At 42.2% G+C, this 17857-nt stretch overlaps 1 protein-coding gene across 1 annotated transcript; it reads left to right on the forward strand.

Annotated features, from left to right (window-relative positions):
• The first annotated feature begins 2031 nt into the window (after positions 1 to 2031).
• Positions 2032 to 16183, forward strand: SFT2D1 (SFT2 domain containing 1). Its single transcript, XM_010707088.3, has 8 exons — positions 2032 to 2154; positions 6564 to 6650; positions 8234 to 8316; positions 10993 to 11074; positions 12161 to 12196; positions 12903 to 12961; positions 14392 to 14421; positions 15925 to 16183. The coding sequence occupies exons 1-8, from the start codon at positions 2092 to 2094 to the stop codon at positions 15962 to 15964; spliced, it is 480 nt and encodes a 159-aa protein (XP_010705390.1). The 5' UTR covers positions 2032 to 2091; the 3' UTR covers positions 15965 to 16183.
• The last annotated feature ends 1674 nt before the right edge of the window (positions 16184 to 17857 follow it).

Consider the following 17857-nt stretch of genomic DNA (forward strand, 5'->3'; position numbering starts at 1 on the left):
AGTAGCTCACAAGAACCACAAACACACCTGACTACTGTGCCAACCACTTTGGGAAGCAGCTGTTATTTCTGCAGTTGCTTTTCTGGACCTCAGCTCCCCACATCAGAGGGCTGTGAATGAGTTGAATATCTGACACTAACGAAGTGATGACTGGATCTGGAAAGGTTTGAGTCACAGCAGAGGCAATTACCATGAAGCTGCACAAAGCCACTGAGTGCATGCTCTACTAGACAGATGATCTTTGAGGTCCTTTTCAACTCAGGTGATTCTGTGATCTAATGCTTGTTTGAACACCGTTGAGCCCTGGATTGCCATAAAGCAGAGTTCAGAGGAGAGCATGCTCTTTGCATCATGCCAGATCCCCATACCCAGACTGCCCAGAGGATTTTTGGGAAGACACCGCTGGAGACACCTCTCTGGCCTGCTCCCCACAGCAGCCTACATCAGGAATTCCTGGTATTAGCATTTCAGTGTCCAAGTTGAATTAAAAGGCTCAGCCTTGCTATGAAAAGATAACAAGCTGGAGAAGAGATGTGTTAGGCTTGTGGCATTAATCTCAGCTACAGACTGGTGACATACATCACTGGGGAACTGTGGCATGAACAGACCTAAGGCAGAAAACACAAACACGGAGCTGCCACAAGTACTATGGCCTCAGCCTTGGCTAATTGCATGCATTATGCCACAACAATTCAGTCTTCCACAGTTCCTGCACCCTGACGCACAGCCCTTTCCCCTCCCCAGACAGAGTGGATTAGAGGCTGATGGCATGGTAATGGTAGTTCATCTAAAAATACTCTGGAAGACATCAGGAGGTCACAGGAGCACGCTGGACATTCAAAGCAGGTGTCAGTCAGCACGGTCATAGCTCAGGAAAACACTCATTGCTGCTTCTGGCTCCCTTCACACTCTGTCATGCATGAAAGGTGCATGGTAGCCTTCCCTTAGCCACACTGGTGGTCCTGCTCCTGTGACTTTCCCTAGCCATGCACAACTTCCTCAAAGATCACAATTGAGCAGTCAGCTGAGCAGCCACTTGTGTTCACAGGGCTGGGGCTCTGTGGGAAGACTTTGAGGTACACAAATGCTTGCATGGTTTTGATTTTACAGACGAGCCCAAATATTTCAGCTGTGGGGAGTGGGAAGGTGAGGACGAGACTGTCATGCTCTGACATGTTTGTTGTCATGCCATAGCTTCTAGAAGAACCACAAGCCAACAGCATTTTGGTGCATGGGGGAAATAACAATAAAAGTAAACTCTGGGTAATTTTTACCCAGGGCATGGGTGGTGAGGGGCTAAAGGAACAGCAACTCATGCTGGGAAGCATTTACCTACAGAGCTGCCACCAAGCCACACTCCCATACTGACATCATGGGGCCAGCTGCAGATGAGGAGGTCACCAAGGACCTCCACTCACTGCCTCCTGCTCACGTCCGTGGCACTGCACCATGCTTGCCCGGCACCCAGGCATCCAAGAGCTTCACTGAGAGGCCTTTACTTGCAAAACACATAGGAGAACAGGTTGTGAATGCCCAAGGAGGTTGTGGATGCCCCATCCCTGGAGGCATTCAAGGCCAGGCTGGATGTGGCTCTGGGCAGCCTGGTCTGGTGGTTGGCGACCCTGCACATAGCAGGGGGGTTGAAACTAGATGATCATTGAGGCCCTTTTCAACCCAGGTCATTCTATGATTCTGATTCTATGTGGACCTGGCCAGGAGCTCTGGGGAGTCAGGGAGGGGAAGGGCTGTGCCCTTCTCTTATCGCGTCTCACTCAGGCAGCAGCACAGCTTATCTCATCTTCCTCTCCCACCGCCGCACCACACACTGCCTGCCGCCCCTTCTTAGGGAAGTGAAAGGGTTTACTAACCGAGAAATCGCACTACTGAGCAAATGCAAATCACTTTTAATGAACATACTGAAATAAGCAGGTTCCGAAGCAAGCAGGAAACCCACAAGCACATAAACCAACCCTTCCGCCACACCACTCCATCCCCTCCTTCTCCATGCTGCGCGCATGCGCCCAGCCGCCGTTCTGTAGGGAGGCGGAGCCCGCCATTTCCGGTAGGGCCGCCGAGCGGTCCGGCCCCGCCATGGAGAAGCTGCGGCGGGTGCTGAGCGGACAGGATGACGAAGAGCAGGGGCTGACGGCGCAGGTACCTCCTCGCGGAGACCTCATCGTCCTTTTCCGCCCGCACCGGCGGTGTGGGGCTCTCACCCGCTTTCTGAGCTGAGGTCTTGCCCTGCCTTTCCCTGTCCGAGCGGCGCGGGTCCCGCTGGGCTGTGCCTGCGCCAGGAGCGGGCCGTAGGGTGCCGCTCGGCCCCCGCTGAGTGCGCGGCCGTGGGGCGCGGGAAGCCGAGCGGCGGAGGAGTGCGGAACGTGCGAGCCGCCGGAGAGGCGTGTTGGGCCTGGCCCTGCTCGGGGAAGGGCTCTGGCGCAGTGGTGGTCTGGGTTTCGTTGGTTTTGCTTTCTGTGTCTTGCCTTGAAATTAACGAGGTCTCTCCGTGCTACATGTACTGACTCTCCTACGAATTTGTGGAAGCGAAAAATGTGTTCTCTAGCCACGTAGTTCTCTGTATAGTGTGCTGAAGTTCTTTTTTTACCCCGTCCTCCTGAAGTACTGCTTATTCTTTTTATTTCCTTCCCCTCCTCAGTTATTTCCCTGCTGGGTATAGGCATCTGACGCTTCTGAGATTTCACTTCGGTCTGAGTGCTGCTCGGTTCATAAAGATCTGGTTACCCATTTATGCAGCCAGCTCTCTTTCAGTTGGCGTGACTGCAGATCCAAGCACCCCACGTCATGGCAGATCTTGGTTTCCTGTGCTGCAGGATGCAGGAGCATGGCAGAAGAAGCTGGAAAGCAAAGAAGTTTCAGCCTGAGCTTTGGTGAACCAGAACAGCTGCAGTATAGTTGGTATCCATGGCACAATATTAGTTCCATCAGCTGAGTGCTGATGTGCTTCTTTATGTGAAGTTGGTGCTAGTCTGTATAGTGCATGAGCTTAGCCTCTTTGCCACAGTGAAGTGGTTGAGTTGCTGTGTACTCAGTGTGATTCTGAAAGCAGTGCAGTGTCTATACCCCTCCATGCCTAAGCTAGGGCTAGCTGCTCCTGCCTGGGATGCTTCACCTTCAGGTTCTCATCTGACAATTGTCCAAGTACTTACTCCTGTTAGCGTTAAGTTCAATGCCGAGAGAATTATTTAGGCACATGTCAAATGAGACACAAATGCTGACAGAGAATTCTCTTTCACTTAATGCTGCTAATGTTTGTTTCAAGGCAGCAATCTGTCAATAAACGGCTGAGTAATAATTAATTTTTAAATAATTAATATTTAATAATATTTAATAATTTGGTATTTCAGGTGTTGTCAGCAGAAACTGAGCTGAGAACTTCATTTGTTAAATGTCAGTAAAACCATTCTGTGTTTTAGATGGCCTTTCTGGAGCTGAGGCATGCATTTGATTAAACACAATGAATCCTCTCTTAAGAGGAGTTGATAGTTGTGTAATAGCAATCACATGGTTTGTGTTCATGGATGTCCCCGTGTTCTGCTCATTCCTGATCTTTGCAGAACGATAACCATGAGGTCGGCAGTAATTCCTGTTAAAGGAACTTGAAGTAAAGTGAGACGATTGTGTGGTGATTCAATGAGATCTTTGTGCACTTTCTAAACTCTTCAGATAATCAACTGTTGTCTTGCTGCTGTTTGATCAACAATTCTTAGGGGAAAAAAAAAAATGGAGGGAATTGCCAAAAAAAAAAAACAACCTGTAATAAATTGTAACTATACAGGTGTAATGACGATTTCAGTGCAGACTTGTGCCATTTAGTTTTCCAACACAAAAATAATGTTAAAAAGGTGCACACTGGCTTGTTTTCTGGCTCCTTGTAATTTCCCATTGGTTTTCAGTTAACAGCTGCTTAAAGCATTCAACAAGATTTTAGCATGGAGGAACAGCCTGGATATTTCTTATTTTTGCTCTGAGGATTTGATAAAAATACACAGAAGGAAAGATGAAAATGTATCTCAGTACACAAAAATTTTGAAACAAGCTAAAGAATTCAATCTTGCAAAAACATCCGTTTGGAAGTGTGTTTTCTCCATTAGTGGCATATTGGTAGCTTTCTTAACAAGGAAAGATGTGGTTTTGAACTTCTAGAATCTTTCTTTAGATCAGCAGAAAAAGTTACTATTATATTTTTCTTTGCCCATATTTAAGACCAGTGAGTAAGATCAGTGATGTATGAGGGGAGCTTAAGCAGATGAGCAAAGCTTCAATAAATGCTTTTGATCAAAGGCAGCCTTAGAGGTTATCATTCACATGGTTTATTGGATGTCCATGTTGAGTATCCATCACCACAGACACTGCTTTCTGTTGTTGGCAGCTTGCGTGGTGTGCTGCTGCAAGACAATTCCCTATGGTTCAGGAAGTCTGTATTCCAGATTCCTGTGTCCACCTTGGGTTTCCTCTGGTTGTTTCTTTGATATATTTATATATATATATATATCATTTTTTGGAGTGACCTTTGCATAAAAATCTTTGCTTCTTGCCCGAGCACTTTTCCTTAAAGATCAGCTGTAGAAAATGAGGGTTTCTACTTATTGGTTTCTGGTTGTGTTTTGTCTTGTGTGTTTGTTTTTTTTTTCTTGTTTAGAAATAAACTGAAGAGCAGTATAGCAAACTGAGTATGTTTTACAGGAACTCCCTTACCCCCTTCATTTCCCAGTTCTCCTTAAGAATTTCTTTTCAGGTATAGAATAAGAAATTCTGTCTTATTTTGTCAGTAACAGCTTCTGCTGAGGCAAGTATTTTAGAAAGTAGTGCCAACTCTTTTTTTTCTGAAATCCAGGATTACTTGTACGCTTAGGTCAGACATGTTTGGGTTTTTTTCCCCCAAAGTCCTAATCTTACATTCAGTAGTAGTTCGTTTCTGATCAGGAGTGGAAAGAACTGATCTGCTTGTAGTGCAGGTGTGATTAGTTGTATAAATGTGATTTGAAAACATGTTGCCTGTTTTGAACGTGTACCTTCACTTGTATGCTGCCAGCTCTTCCTGCCCCTCTCACCTTTGTAAGCATTCAGGAATACAACTGTCAAAAATGGTTTCAAATACTAAGCCATCTTTCAGTTACTGTTTTTTGTCTTTCTTTAATGCATACGTAAGGATAAAAAGGTGAACCTAACAAGGTAAGCTGCATCTTCTGACCTTTGGGAAGTTCTGTCTTAACTGAGCACAGAGAAGAAACAAAATGGAGAGCTATACTGTGTTCCAGCAATGTCTGTTCAGTCAGTATGCAAACATAAAAGCTGTATTTTCAGTATTTTGATCTTCCTTGTAAAGCAAGCATTCAAAGTATTTAACTTGATTAAATGAGGTTATGAGTAGAAAGTAGTCCGAACTGCTCTCTGTTGACACATGTTCAGGGACTGATTCATTACAGTGTGAGCATGTATGTGCTTCCTTTTGATTCAGTTAAGTGTGGATTCTTTATTCGTGGAGACATGAAATCCTTTGAAGTAGTAACCAAATATCACTCTGAAAAGATTCTGAAAAGTGGGAGAAATGTCTCAGACATGGTCTAAGAAAGCCCAAAATGTTGTTTGTTGTTTTCTTAGAACGTTTGATTGAAAATATCTGCAGAACAGATGACAAGAAACTAGAGGGAAGTTTGCTTGTGTCACTTGAACAAAAAGGAAAGTTAGATTTATAGCCATCTTATGTAAGCTGACGTACTAATTTGTTTAATAAACCAGTTAAGCATAGAGAGCATGCTTAACTTTAATGACCTGGCACAATGTGGATGGATGAGTGAGCTGAATAGGCCTTAACAAGTCAGCACTGCTGAAAGGGGCTGTTCTGCCAGCTCTGTGGTTTTCCCTCTTTCCCCATATCAGGAAGCCTTGCTGTTCTGACATCTTGCTGAGCTGGTTTGGCTTATCGCTCTTGCATAGACTAAGTCAGAAAATAAGAGGAGTGCTATTTCTCTTCCCGCTTCACAAGTTGTGTTGGCTGGTTCAGCTCTTCGGGTACTGAAATCACTCTGGAGAAACAGGAAGCAAAATTATCCCTTTCAGCAATTCACTGTCTGGTGAGACAAGCTGGGTTAATATGTTTACACCTTCACCCTGTAAGGAACAGTAACCAAGGAGGAATTGGGATGCTTGCAAAGGATCGTTGCATTCATAAGGACAGTGAAGCAGAGCAGAGTGGTATCATCGTAGGAGGATTCAGCTCGGAACAAAAAGTTCTGTTTTGCTTCGGTATAATCATGAGAATTTTAATTACCTGGGGAAGGGAAGGTCTCTGAAAATGGAGAAGTGTTTCTTGTGAGGATATATCTTCATAGGTTCTGTCATTTTTGTGTGTGTTCCCAAACTGTAAACATAGTTTTTAAGCTGGGAAATAACGTGCAAGCATCTGTGTTTAAACAAGGTAAAATAACTGGTTTGGGCTGATGTATTTTTTGAAATGAAGTACTTTACTAGTAATGAAAAAATGTCCTTAAGACTGTTCAAAGCTGTTTTTGTAATATCCATTGTTTTCCTCTCTTCCTATTAAGGTTCTTGATGCCTCAACACTGAGCTTTGGTACACGAGTCAAGTGGTTTGCCATATGTTTCATTGCTGGCGTTGCATGTTCTATTCTTGTAAGTAACTGGTTTTTACTCTACACTTTATTAAATGCTCTGTGGTAGAACATCATTAATATTCATACGTAGTATGTGATAGTATTTACTTGATCCTGAATCCTACATTTTATATCCATAAATCTAACGGACTGTAAAATGTGTAAGTAGCACGTAGGGGCTGCTGATCTGTAAACTGTATTTCTGGCCATTTTTCTTACAGTCACAGCAAAGAATGTTTTTATTGTAGGGTAATGCAGTTTCTTCTTAAGAGGCATGAACACAGACAAAATATACTGTATTTCTTTCTTAGACGTGTATGGTGTGCTAAAAAGAGGTTTTTGCTGTTTAATTTATACCCATTCTATTTTTATATGTGTACTCTTTTCATGAAACGGGGAAAGAAAGGGGAAGCTTGAGAGGTTTTTAAAGGCTGAAGAAACCACAGGTGTAGCTTGTCAGACCTACACTTCAGTAGGTGATGACTGTGTAATATGCTTTAAGCTTTGGTTAATCCCAAAGTGTTTAGGCACTTGGATCCATGTAGGTAATTCTTGTAGGTCCCTTCTGACTGAACTATTCTACTCTTTCGTTTATTGTAAAAACTATTTAAAATTGAGGAGACTTGGTAATTAGGGAAGAAAACAGCTGTGAAGGAGCAGCATGTCGTGGCATTTAGCCATAGTGACTTGCTGGATTCTCCTGCAGGTGCAAAATTTGCCAGCTGCCTGTTGAGGCTAGTCCTGGGAGCTCAGGGTCAGGTTGGAAACCCTCTCTCTTTAGAGTTAAGAACTGGTTGGTTGACTGCTCCCTGCTATTTTCCTCACAAGGAATATTTAACTAACATGCTCACATGCACCAGGTTTGTGCTTCAATATCTACTTCTGCACAGGCTAACGTTCTTTTTGCTGCTGTTTTCTTTTGTTGTTGTTGTTTAAGTGTTTAATCTCTGTGCTTTTTTCTGTATCATGTGGTGTGAAACTGAAACCACAGATCAGAGGCCTTAAGGTTTTGCTAAAGTTTCTCCTCTGGGTATCTTGCTAAATAAGGAAGGGTCAAGACTTGAGTAGTGTGTTTATGGACCTCGGGTATCTTAATTAGTTTGGAGGCAGCTCCCTAGCTGAGCTTTGCCGGGTGGAGCTGAGTTCTGGTAATTACCCTTTCTCTCAGTTCTCTGATCTTTGCTGCAATGCTAAGGAGGCCCTCAAAGAAACACTGAAGCCATCCCATGCAGGCGTGTATCTGACCTCCTTGATTTCATGTGGATGCTGCCTGGTAGATACATTATGTCCTACGTTTGTTGGGCTTCGTGACAAAGCTGCAAGTGTCCGAAAGAGACTCTAAAAGATATAAATGAATTTTAGGTACACTGTAAGTAAACGTAGCCTAGTTGTAAAATTGTTGCAAAGGGGATTAAATCAATACATTATTTTGCCAGTAGGTGGCAACGGAGGCACGCCGGGTATTGTCAGCAGGACTGAGCATCGTCATGTGTCCATGTGTGTTAAATGGAACTCTTGTAATCTCTGAAAATCTTGAAGATTTTATTGTCTATAATTAACAAATTGAATTAATTAATTGCAAACTTATACTTTTTTTTTAAGGGAACAGCATTGTTATGGCTCCCAAAGGGAATCAAACTTTTTGCAGTGTTTTACACCCTGGGAAACATTGCTGCATTGGCCAGGTATGATTTCTTTATTATTATTATTGGGAAAACACTCTCTTTTTCATCTACATTTCCATTTCCTTTTACTCTATAAGGATATGTATTTAATGTATATAAACAACATTGTTTTCACACTGGAATATTAATAGAAATCTTAGTTTTGAAATTATTGTAAGCAGAGAATATCAGTTATCCCTTTTTTTTCTTGTTTTAGTGAAATGTCTTACATGATTGCTTTGTGGATTAGTGTCAATAAGGAGTCAGTTAAAGTATTCTGTTGGTTGGTCGTCTTCCTCCTCCTGTCTTGGCATAATTAAAGCAAAGTCGTGGGACTTAGAGTGAGTGGATGCTGGTCTTACTTCCATGGACTCTGTGGCTGTTGTGTAACTGCTGAGTCAAAGCATTGTTAAGCTGAACGTGGACAATGTGACACTAATATCAGAGTGGTGTGGTGGTGTACTGCTTCTCAACTAACTTGCTGGAGGGTGAAGTTATTTATACTGGAATTGTCTCTATGTAATTACCTCACCTTACATTAAAACAAGACAAAATTACTACTACTAGGGGAGGCAAAACTGTGTCTTCCCATTTTTCTCCCTTACTTTTGTTGTTTGTTATTTGTTACTTTTTAACTGTACCCTGGGTGTGTTTTCACTACTCCAGATAAAATTAGCATTTTAGAAAATCTGTATTAATCAAGTCTTCATTCTCTGTGAGCTGAGAGGAAAGCTACTACAGGTTGGTATTTATTTTCAACATTTCCCTAAAATAACCTGAGCTGCAGCTAAAATAGGAAGTAAAAAGAAGCCCTCTACCCTTTCAGTAATTCTGTTTGATGTAAACAGCAGGCAGCTGTGCTCTAAGTACAGTAGGAAATAAAAATAGGAAATGAAACCCTAACGTGACAAGATTTAAACTTTTTCAGGCTGATTTGCGTCTCTGAATTAGGAAAAATAAAAAATAAAAAATGAAGCTACCAGCATAAGTAAATAGTCCTTTCTGGCCTGTTTTTACTGTATTATCTGTCAGTATATATGGAAGTAATAGTTCGTATTTGATTTTTCCCTGGACTGATGAATAGATTTCCTATAGGATGTGTTGTGTGGAAGAAATAACTTATGTAAGTGGAAGTCCTTGGGATTATTTTTTTTTCCAGCCTTCCTGCACCCTGTGGATTCTCTTACCTTTTGGAGGTGTTCTTGTTGTGATATCTGTCCTTCAGTGCTTAACTCTTAATTTAATTTTAGGGCCAAGATAAGATATTCTGAGATGTTAGTTTGGAATGAAGAGAGTTGGAAATACATATTCCTATTGAATTGAGAATTATTACTTTGGTTTTTTTTTCCATTTAATATGGGCTTTTGGGAACAAGCTCACCAATTGTTCATATATATACATATATTTACATATATAAGTAAGCATTACCTAGAAGGGGAGTTAAACGTGGGTGTCTTTTTCCCTAGTAAAACATTCAGACCACTACCTACCTATAGGGATTTTCTTTCTAATTAAATATTTTCTACGTAGTGGTGTGGCTTCAATAGGAGAGAATGTCTCAATATGTGTAGCCGGATTATTATTCCTATAATTGTGAATTCTTGGTTCACATCACATTTCTTTGGATGAACAGGTAAAGCTGAGAGCTGATGATAGATTTCATAGAATCATGGAATGGTTTGGGTTGGAAGAGACCTTTAAGATCACCTAGTTTCAACCGCCTGTACAAGCAGGGACGCTTCACACCAGACCAGGTTGTTCAAAGTGCCATCCAGCCTGGTCTTGAATGCTTCAGGCAGGGGGCATCCACAGTGTCTCTGGGCAACCTGTTCCAGTGTCTCACCACCCTCACAGTAAAGAATTTTTTCCTCATATTTAGTCTAAACTTTACTCTTTTCCAGTTTAAAGCCATTTCCCCTCATCCTGTTGATACCTACCTTTATAAAAAGTCCCTTCCCAGCTTTCCTGTAGGCCCCCTTCAGGTGGAAGGGCAGCTATAAGGTCCTTCTCTTCTTCAGGTTGAAAAGCCCATCTCTCTCTGTCCTCGTAGGAGAGGTGCTCCAGCCCTCTGATCATCTCTGTGGCCCTCCTCTGGACCTGCTCCAACAACTTCATGTCCTTCCTGTGCTGAGGGCCCTGGAACTCAGCACATTTCATTTTCTCTTCAAGTTCAGAAAAGAAAGTTGGAGATTCAATACAAACTACTGAATTTTTTTTCTTCTTTTTATATTTTTGCTTGCTGAGTTTAAGCAAAAAAAAAAAATTAGAGCTTTTCTATAATCCTGAATGAAGGTATTTGTGTGCTGCCTGGGTGATAAGTTTGGTTTTTAAAACAGGAGTTTTCTGCAGAAGTTTGGTCTTTGAATTCTGTGCGTACTTTTGGCAAGTCTGTTCTTAAACAGCTTCAAAATCAGTTTCAAATTGACAACCCTCTGCTAGGTGTGGTAATGAGTGTGGAAAGAATTTCATAGCTAAGGGTGATTCAATATGTGAGCTTTTTCCAGGACTGGTGAGTTCATGGACTGCTTCACCTTTCATCCTAGCAGGTCTCTGTTGGTAAACACTGAAATGCCTTTCATAGCTTTGTAGTCATCTGACTGTTGGAATACCAATTAATTACCTGTTGTCTTTTGCAAAGATTTACTTGAATGTGTCTTACCATTTGTTTTTGTTTTTTCTCTTTTCCCCTCACATTAGTACATGTTTCCTCATGGGGCCTCTGAAGCAACTGAAGACGATGTTTGAGCCCAAAAGATTAGTTGCTACACTTGTAATGCTGGTAAATATACTTTTTTCTTTTTCCCCTATATGTTCTTTTGCTAAAAAGGTTTTGAGGCTCTGTGAAAGGGGGGGTATTTCTGAATCCACACCTTGTTTGTACTGAATAATAATAGTCAAGCTGAGTCGGTGATCAACGAGTCTAGCTGGGAAGTTGTTTGTTGGCTGCAACTCTATATAGCTTAGTGGTTCAGTGCTTTCAGAGATGGGGGAAAAAACATATTCTGTCAAAGTCAAGAAAACCACCTATTCATCCTCACAGTTCTCCTTTAGTTCCTTTACTTCCATTAAGCAGTATTTCCTCTTCCAGGAGGATGGGGAAAAACAAGACCCAGCCCCTAGGGTAAGGATAGGATAAATAGTATTTTTCCTTAAAACCTTGAAAGATTGCATGTATAATTTTAAGTACAGATCCCCAGCTGAAAAAGAGTTTAAAAAAAAAAAGAGAGCTGCAAAATTAGCTTCAATAAATCTTCAGCTTTCTCACTCTATATGAGGCAGCTGCTCCCTGCTGGCTTCTTCATTACTGTCACAATATTAAAAAAAAAGGGGGGGAGGGGAAGAGCTGGGGCACGGGAGGAGCTGTATTTGCCAAACGCAGGAATGGGTATTTAGGAATGGATTGCTTGTTGTAATGCACATACCTGTCTTGTCGGATATTGATACTGTGAATACTGGATTGAGAGCAATACTGTGTGCTGAACTAGTAGAACAATTCCCACTCTCCTTGGCTGCTTTCAAGCAAGCTTTATCATCTAATGCCACCACTCAGTAGTCCTGACGCATATGAGTACATTGACCTGGTCATATTTCTTTCAACTCCTGAAGGCAGTTTCTGCCTCCCTTTCTTCCGAGGTGGTCCCACGCTTTTGGCCTTGGAGCACATCATACTGTGCTTTGGAAAACACTGGTTTTTGTGAAGTTCAGTGGATAGTCACTGTGTGACAGCCTTTGGCTCTACTTCTTTCATGCATCAATTCTTAAAAATACTGATTATCTACTGGAAACACTGAGGCAGTTTTGTATGTGCTTTGTTGTGTATTAGAATGTTAATTCTTTTCTTTTTTTTGGTCTCTTCTCCCCCAAGCTCTTTCTAGTTTTGACTCTGTGTGCTGTTTTCTGGGTAAGTGAGAAGACTTTGTTCCCCTGAATAGCAATATAACTCAGTTATTTTATTGATTGCTTTAAAATTTGGTTTGGTTGTAGAAGAAAGATAAGCTTGTATGTGATGAGTTCCTAACTGCAGTTGAATTTGGGTGGAGTGTTCAGTCTGTTGGCTACAAATACAGCCTTCCACCTGCATGCGATGTAGATGAGAACGCACAAACCAGAGCACTGGTCTGCCTGCAAATCTTTAGACTAAGAACTGAAAATATACTTGACCTATTTCTGTCAGAAAATAGGCTGTGGTCTTTAGGAACAGCTTCAGACCATTAAACTAATTAAGATACACAAAGGAAGAGAGCTGGAACAGATAGACACCTTTGAGTGTCCAGAGCGTTTTGAAAACACTGTGTTATGTATTGCATAGAATTAGATGTGAGGCTGAAATGAACTCCAAATTGGCAGGCATATAGTGTGAGTGGAAACTGAAGTGTTACCATTCCGTTAGGTGTTTTCAATGCCAGAGAAGGTTTTCATTGCACTGTGCTAACGGAGCGATAGATAAATGAAAGTAGAATCAAAATGGAAAGAAAATAATTAAGAGGAGGAAATAAAAATCTCATCACTTAACTCCATTTTTGGCTGCCAGTCTGTTGCGCTTATTCACGGTGTGCACCCATGTGAAAGAAACTAACTTTTGCAATATTTGTGTTATTTTGACTTAGTGGAACAAAAAAGGCTTGGCACTGATATTCTGCATATTGCAGTTCTTGGCAATGACCTGGTAAGTTTCGCTTTGATTTCTTCTCTCATGCCCCTACACCTGCACACTTATAGACCAGTGTGCATACAGATAGGTAGATATGTCTGTGTTCCCTTCCTGTAGGGTGCCCAGATGCTGGCCTCAATCATGTGTTTTCCTAAGCTAGATTATGGAAGCCCAGCAAAATCTATATGCAGTCATCTTGCAAAAATAGTAATTTTAAATACATTCTGCAATGTGTGGACTTTTTTTTTTTTTGAAGCATTATGAAAAGAAAGTGTATGCCAAAGCAAATTCTTATGCCTTTTCTCTGCTGTGAAAGTAACTGTATTTTTATACATCCTGGTTCTGATGACTCGCTCTCTCTTTTGAGTTCTGAGTCTTAATCTTTGAAGTGGAAAAAAAAATCTAAATCACATTTTTATACTTTGTCCACAATAGTTTCTACTGGGTGGTTGTGAGAGGGTCAGTCTAGTGCAGCAGAACTCTACTGACTGGCCAGATACAGTCAAAGGGCTGGGCCTGGGGATGTGTGGGCACAGTTAGGTGAACGTCTGCAAGCCTGGAAGAAAGTTTAGAAGCGATTTCTTGCTCCATGGAGATGCAGCTGAACTTAAATTGATTTCCTTGTCCTGGGTGAATTACTTGGTACTAAAATATCACTGATCCAAAGTGACCACAGTTCTTGTTTGAACTTGCCCTGAATAAGTAGCATCGTAAACTGAACTTTAATCTGAGGAGCAATAATAACCATTTGTGCAGGACAAGGACTGTATGGTGTTGTGCTGGACCCAGATGAACGCTTGGCTGGAGGCAGAGGGAAGGCTGCTGGCTGAAACTGTGTTCTACCTGTTTGCAGCAGACAGTTTGTCATTTGTCAGGCATCTCAGAACTTGGTCAGCGTGAGGACGAGGACAAAGCATAGCCTGTAGGGCTGTGAGAAGCAAGTTTCAGAAGATGATAGAGAGCCAGCTGTTTGAATGTCATAACCACAGCGTATTATTCTTACAGCATGCATCTGTATTTATAGCTACACAAATGCTATTAGATCTGTATTTTTGTAGTATTGTATCTTCTCTTTTCAACTTGAAAAAAAAAAAGTCTCTGTTGTCTTGAAGGGTATAATTTTCCCAGAAATCTATATTCCTTTTGAATCTGAAGATGACAGTAAATCTACAGACTTGTTTGTTTTTTTTTTAAAGTTGAGCTTATGTGCAAGGAAAGTAATAAATTATATGAGAAATGAAGTTAAAACTAAACCAGGAAGTCCTTGGCAGTACATTGAGTTCTTGTAAAAAAGAAAACAGAACTGGACAAGGAAACATTAAATTCAGTAGGTAATGTTAACAAGAACAGATTGCTTTTATTAACGCTGGTCGGAAGTACAGCAGTGGGGCTCTCAAAAAGACAGGAAAACTCTGTAAAATGTTTTTTTCTTCTTTGTTTTTCAGGTATAGTTTGTCATATATTCCTTATGCGAGGTGAGTGCATAATTCCATTTTAATGGAAAGCTGGTAATGTTTGCTTGAGAGAGAAGAGTCCTTTAATTCAGTATGTGGACACACAGCATCCTTTTTTTCTAATTTTTAGAAAATGATACAGGTGAGCTCAGAGTAACACTTGATGTGAGCTTGAAATACAAGTGCATAGTAATCTTCTGTTAAATTTCATTCTAATTTTCATCCTGAAAAGATTTTTGTTTAATTCCTCCACTTACTTAAAAATGCATTGGTGCTGTAGTTGCTTTTCCAGCTCTTAAATTAAAGCTAGCTGGTGGATCTGAGCCCTTAGTTAAAGGCACGCAAGCAGAACTTCAGCCACTAACTCTGCTTCTGAATTTCTCCATCATTTTAGGAGAGGCAAAAGCAATTCTTGGTGTTTATTTTCATTTACTTTTTGGCAAGCTTCCCTCTTTTGTGTATGAAATGGGAACACAAGCCAGCCAAACGCACAGTGAAACCACATGCAATTAAACACAGTAAAGAACGGTTTTTCTATTGTGTTTCGTGTAAAATGCAGTGTGGCTTTTTGGCAGTATGTTTTCCAAAGAGTAAGGTGCTTCTAAGTTCGTGTGTATTATTTAATGAGGTTTTCTGTCGTGAAAGTGGGGAGGAAATAAAACGGCAATTGCTATCTATTCCTCTTATCTTCTCAACCTATAGCATTTCTGCAGCTTTGCAGGAAAGTCTGTAATACAGACTTCTTTTTAAAGCTTGAGTTTTTCACGCAGGGTGGTGACACAACCAGAACAAATTGCCCAAGGAGGCTGTGGATGCCCCATCCCTGGAGGCATTCAAGGCCAGGCTGGATGTGGCTTTGGGCAGCCTGGTCTGGTGGTTGGCGACCCTGCACATAGCAGGGGGGTTGAAACTAGGTGATCATTGTGGTCCTTTTCAACCCAGGCCATTCTGTGATTTGGTCTACGGAGAATTAAGCGGCATGAATTTTTAAAGACAGTTCATATATTTGATACAATTGCAATGGGTGAAATACTTTAACTGATGTTTCACATTGTGGGTTTGCTCCTCCTGACATCCCAAGCTTCACCGGTCAAAATGAATGGTTTGAATTCTTGTAGTTCCTGTGGCCATGTGACGGTCCCAATAGGGCCAGCTGCTGCTATCTCAGGAGTGGCTCAGACTCGCTTTGGTGGCTGCCTGGGTCTGGCTGTGCCCTCTAGCCCTGATGGCCAGTCACTGTGAAACAGCCCTGAGCCTTGGTTAAGCCACAAAGTGCTGCACAGCAGTTTTGTAACACTGTATGCAGTGCAGGAGCGGTGAGGGCAGAGCCCAGAATGGGTATGAGCTTTTGCTCCTGCTGGTGATGGATGGGTACTAACATCCTGTGTCAGTTCAGAGCTTGCATTTGGTTAACGATTACTGTCTTAAATTGTTGGAGTGTTTTTTCATTTTCTGTACATTATGGTTGATGTCTATAAATGAACCCACAAATCCCTTACCTGGCCTTTTTTTCTCTCTTCAAAGGGACGCTGTGATAAAATGCTTCACGTCCTGTCTGGAATAAATTGCAAACAAGGACCGCCGTGTACTTTAAAGCAACTCTTCTGTGAACTTCCCTTGGAAAGCCTTACTTTTCCACTCCTGCAATTCCCAGTAACAGTTTAGTATTTTCCTCCCCTTTTGCCTTTGGGGGGTTAAATAACTTTTACTAGAAACAGTTTTCAAACTACACGGGATGAACTTTTCACCCTGAAACCTTCAGGCTTTTTAACCAAAAAAAAAACAAAGTATGTTTAAACAGTTTGCAAAGAGCAGTCTTAAAACTGCCCTGCACGCAGTAACACAGCTCGTTCCCCAGTGCAGGTGGGCTGCTGCAGTGCAGGCTGGGCAGTGTGCATCGGGTTTGCTTTTTCAGTTCTGTCTGAAACCTGCAGCACCGCTTCTGTTTGCGTCGTGTTTTGTTGTGTGCTTTTCCAAAGACAGAGTTTTATGAGCATTGTAAAGATGTGGTAAGGTAACTGCTGCTTTGAAATTGCTCTACTTGTGTTTTATGGAGAAAGCTTAATGAGAATATGTGGAAGTCCTGTTAAAAGCGCATTGATTTTTATTAAAACTATATTTTCAACTTTTTTTTACTATTAAACATAAAAACTATTTACTAAACAAACTTGTGGATAATGTCTAAATAAATGAGTTGTGACAGAAATTTGTTTGAAAGGTGCTTAAACTTTTTTCCTTACTGAGGAATCAGCTACAGAGGGCTAAGTGCTTTAAGGATCGTTCTTTAATAAAGTGTGAAAATGTATGGGGGGAGTGTATGTTTATGACTGTATCCAAATACAGTTACACTTGCAGGAGTGGTTCCTGCCGATGTCTGGGCAAACTTCGCATTCTAACTTAAATTCCACAGATGAAAGAAAGAAGGAATGTGGAAAGATGTGAGCTGCAGTGCTAGGATGGGGGGAAATGCCACATGGCATTGAGGATTCTGGCTCAGCAGCCACCTTGCAGTGCATTCCTGTTAAATCTCAGCATCTGTTGCACAAATTAACACGTGTGGGGAAGCTGTACAAGAGGTGGCTGCATGAACTTGCAGTTAAATTGCCCATCAAACTGCCCCGTAACTGGTTGGTGATGATAAAGTGTGAGTGAGGCAAGATAACTTCTATAATGCGGTGAAAGAGCAGGGAGCCCGCATCCTGCTGCGGGCCCTGGGCCTCTTTGGCATCACTCGGTGTGTGGGCAGACAGTGGCACAACCTTCCCAGTGCTGCCTCGTGCAAGCCACGGTGAGTGGTGGGACGCTGGAGTGCACACCGCAAGCTGAGATTCACCCAGATAGTGAGGATGCACCTGCCTTGGTGGTGGAGGCCAGAGTGGCACCAACCAGAGCTGATGGCAGGGAGGCTCCATCCTGTGAGGAGCGCTTCGGGGATGGGCAGTTTGTCGCAGAGCTTTTGTTGCCCATTGGCCGCCAGCTTGGGTACAAAATCACTGCGACCTTCAGTTAGTGCTGTGTTGGCCATAGAGGCGTTGTTTATGTTGCGTGTCGGGTGATGAGCATCCATTTAATGGTTTGCATTAGAGCACCAAAATAAAATGAGTTCAAGAGCTACAGTCAAAAAATCCATATACTGTCACACTGTCATGTACATGTAACTGGTATATTTTACCATGTTACTCTCGCTTTCTTGAAGACTTGATCTGTGATCTGCTTTATCCGCATACTGAGCCCGTATTGTGTGCTTCTGTGGCACCTCTTGCTCCTTCGCATCGTGTCTTAGTTTGCAGTATGACAAGTCAGACAGTGCGTTCTCGTTGCACGACGCACTTCTATGCCTGTGAAGGCACAGCGGTGCGGCTCTCGCTCCCTGTGCGTTGCACAGATGGAGCCTGCTGCGGGCCTGGGGCTCGCTGTGGGACCGGGCAGCGCCCGTGTACCGGAGGCGGAGCGGGAC

The sequence above is a fragment of the Meleagris gallopavo genome, chromosome 2, assembly GCF_000146605.3.
Source record: "Meleagris gallopavo isolate NT-WF06-2002-E0010 breed Aviagen turkey brand Nicholas breeding stock chromosome 2, Turkey_5.1, whole genome shotgun sequence".
NCBI lineage: Eukaryota > Metazoa > Chordata > Aves > Galliformes > Phasianidae > Meleagris > Meleagris gallopavo.

Coding starts and splice junctions, on each gene's coding strand:
- SFT2D1 (XM_010707088.3), top strand. CDS start 2,092: ATGGAGAAGCTGCGGCGGGTGCTGAGCGGACAGGATGACGAAGAGCAG. Junction 6,651..8,233: donor GCGTTGCATGTTCTATTCTT/GTAAGTAACTGG, acceptor TTTTTTTTTAAG/GGAACAGCATTGTTATGGCT. Junction 11,075..12,160: donor TTGCTACACTTGTAATGCTG/GTAAATATACTT, acceptor TTCTCCCCCAAG/CTCTTTCTAGTTTTGACTCT.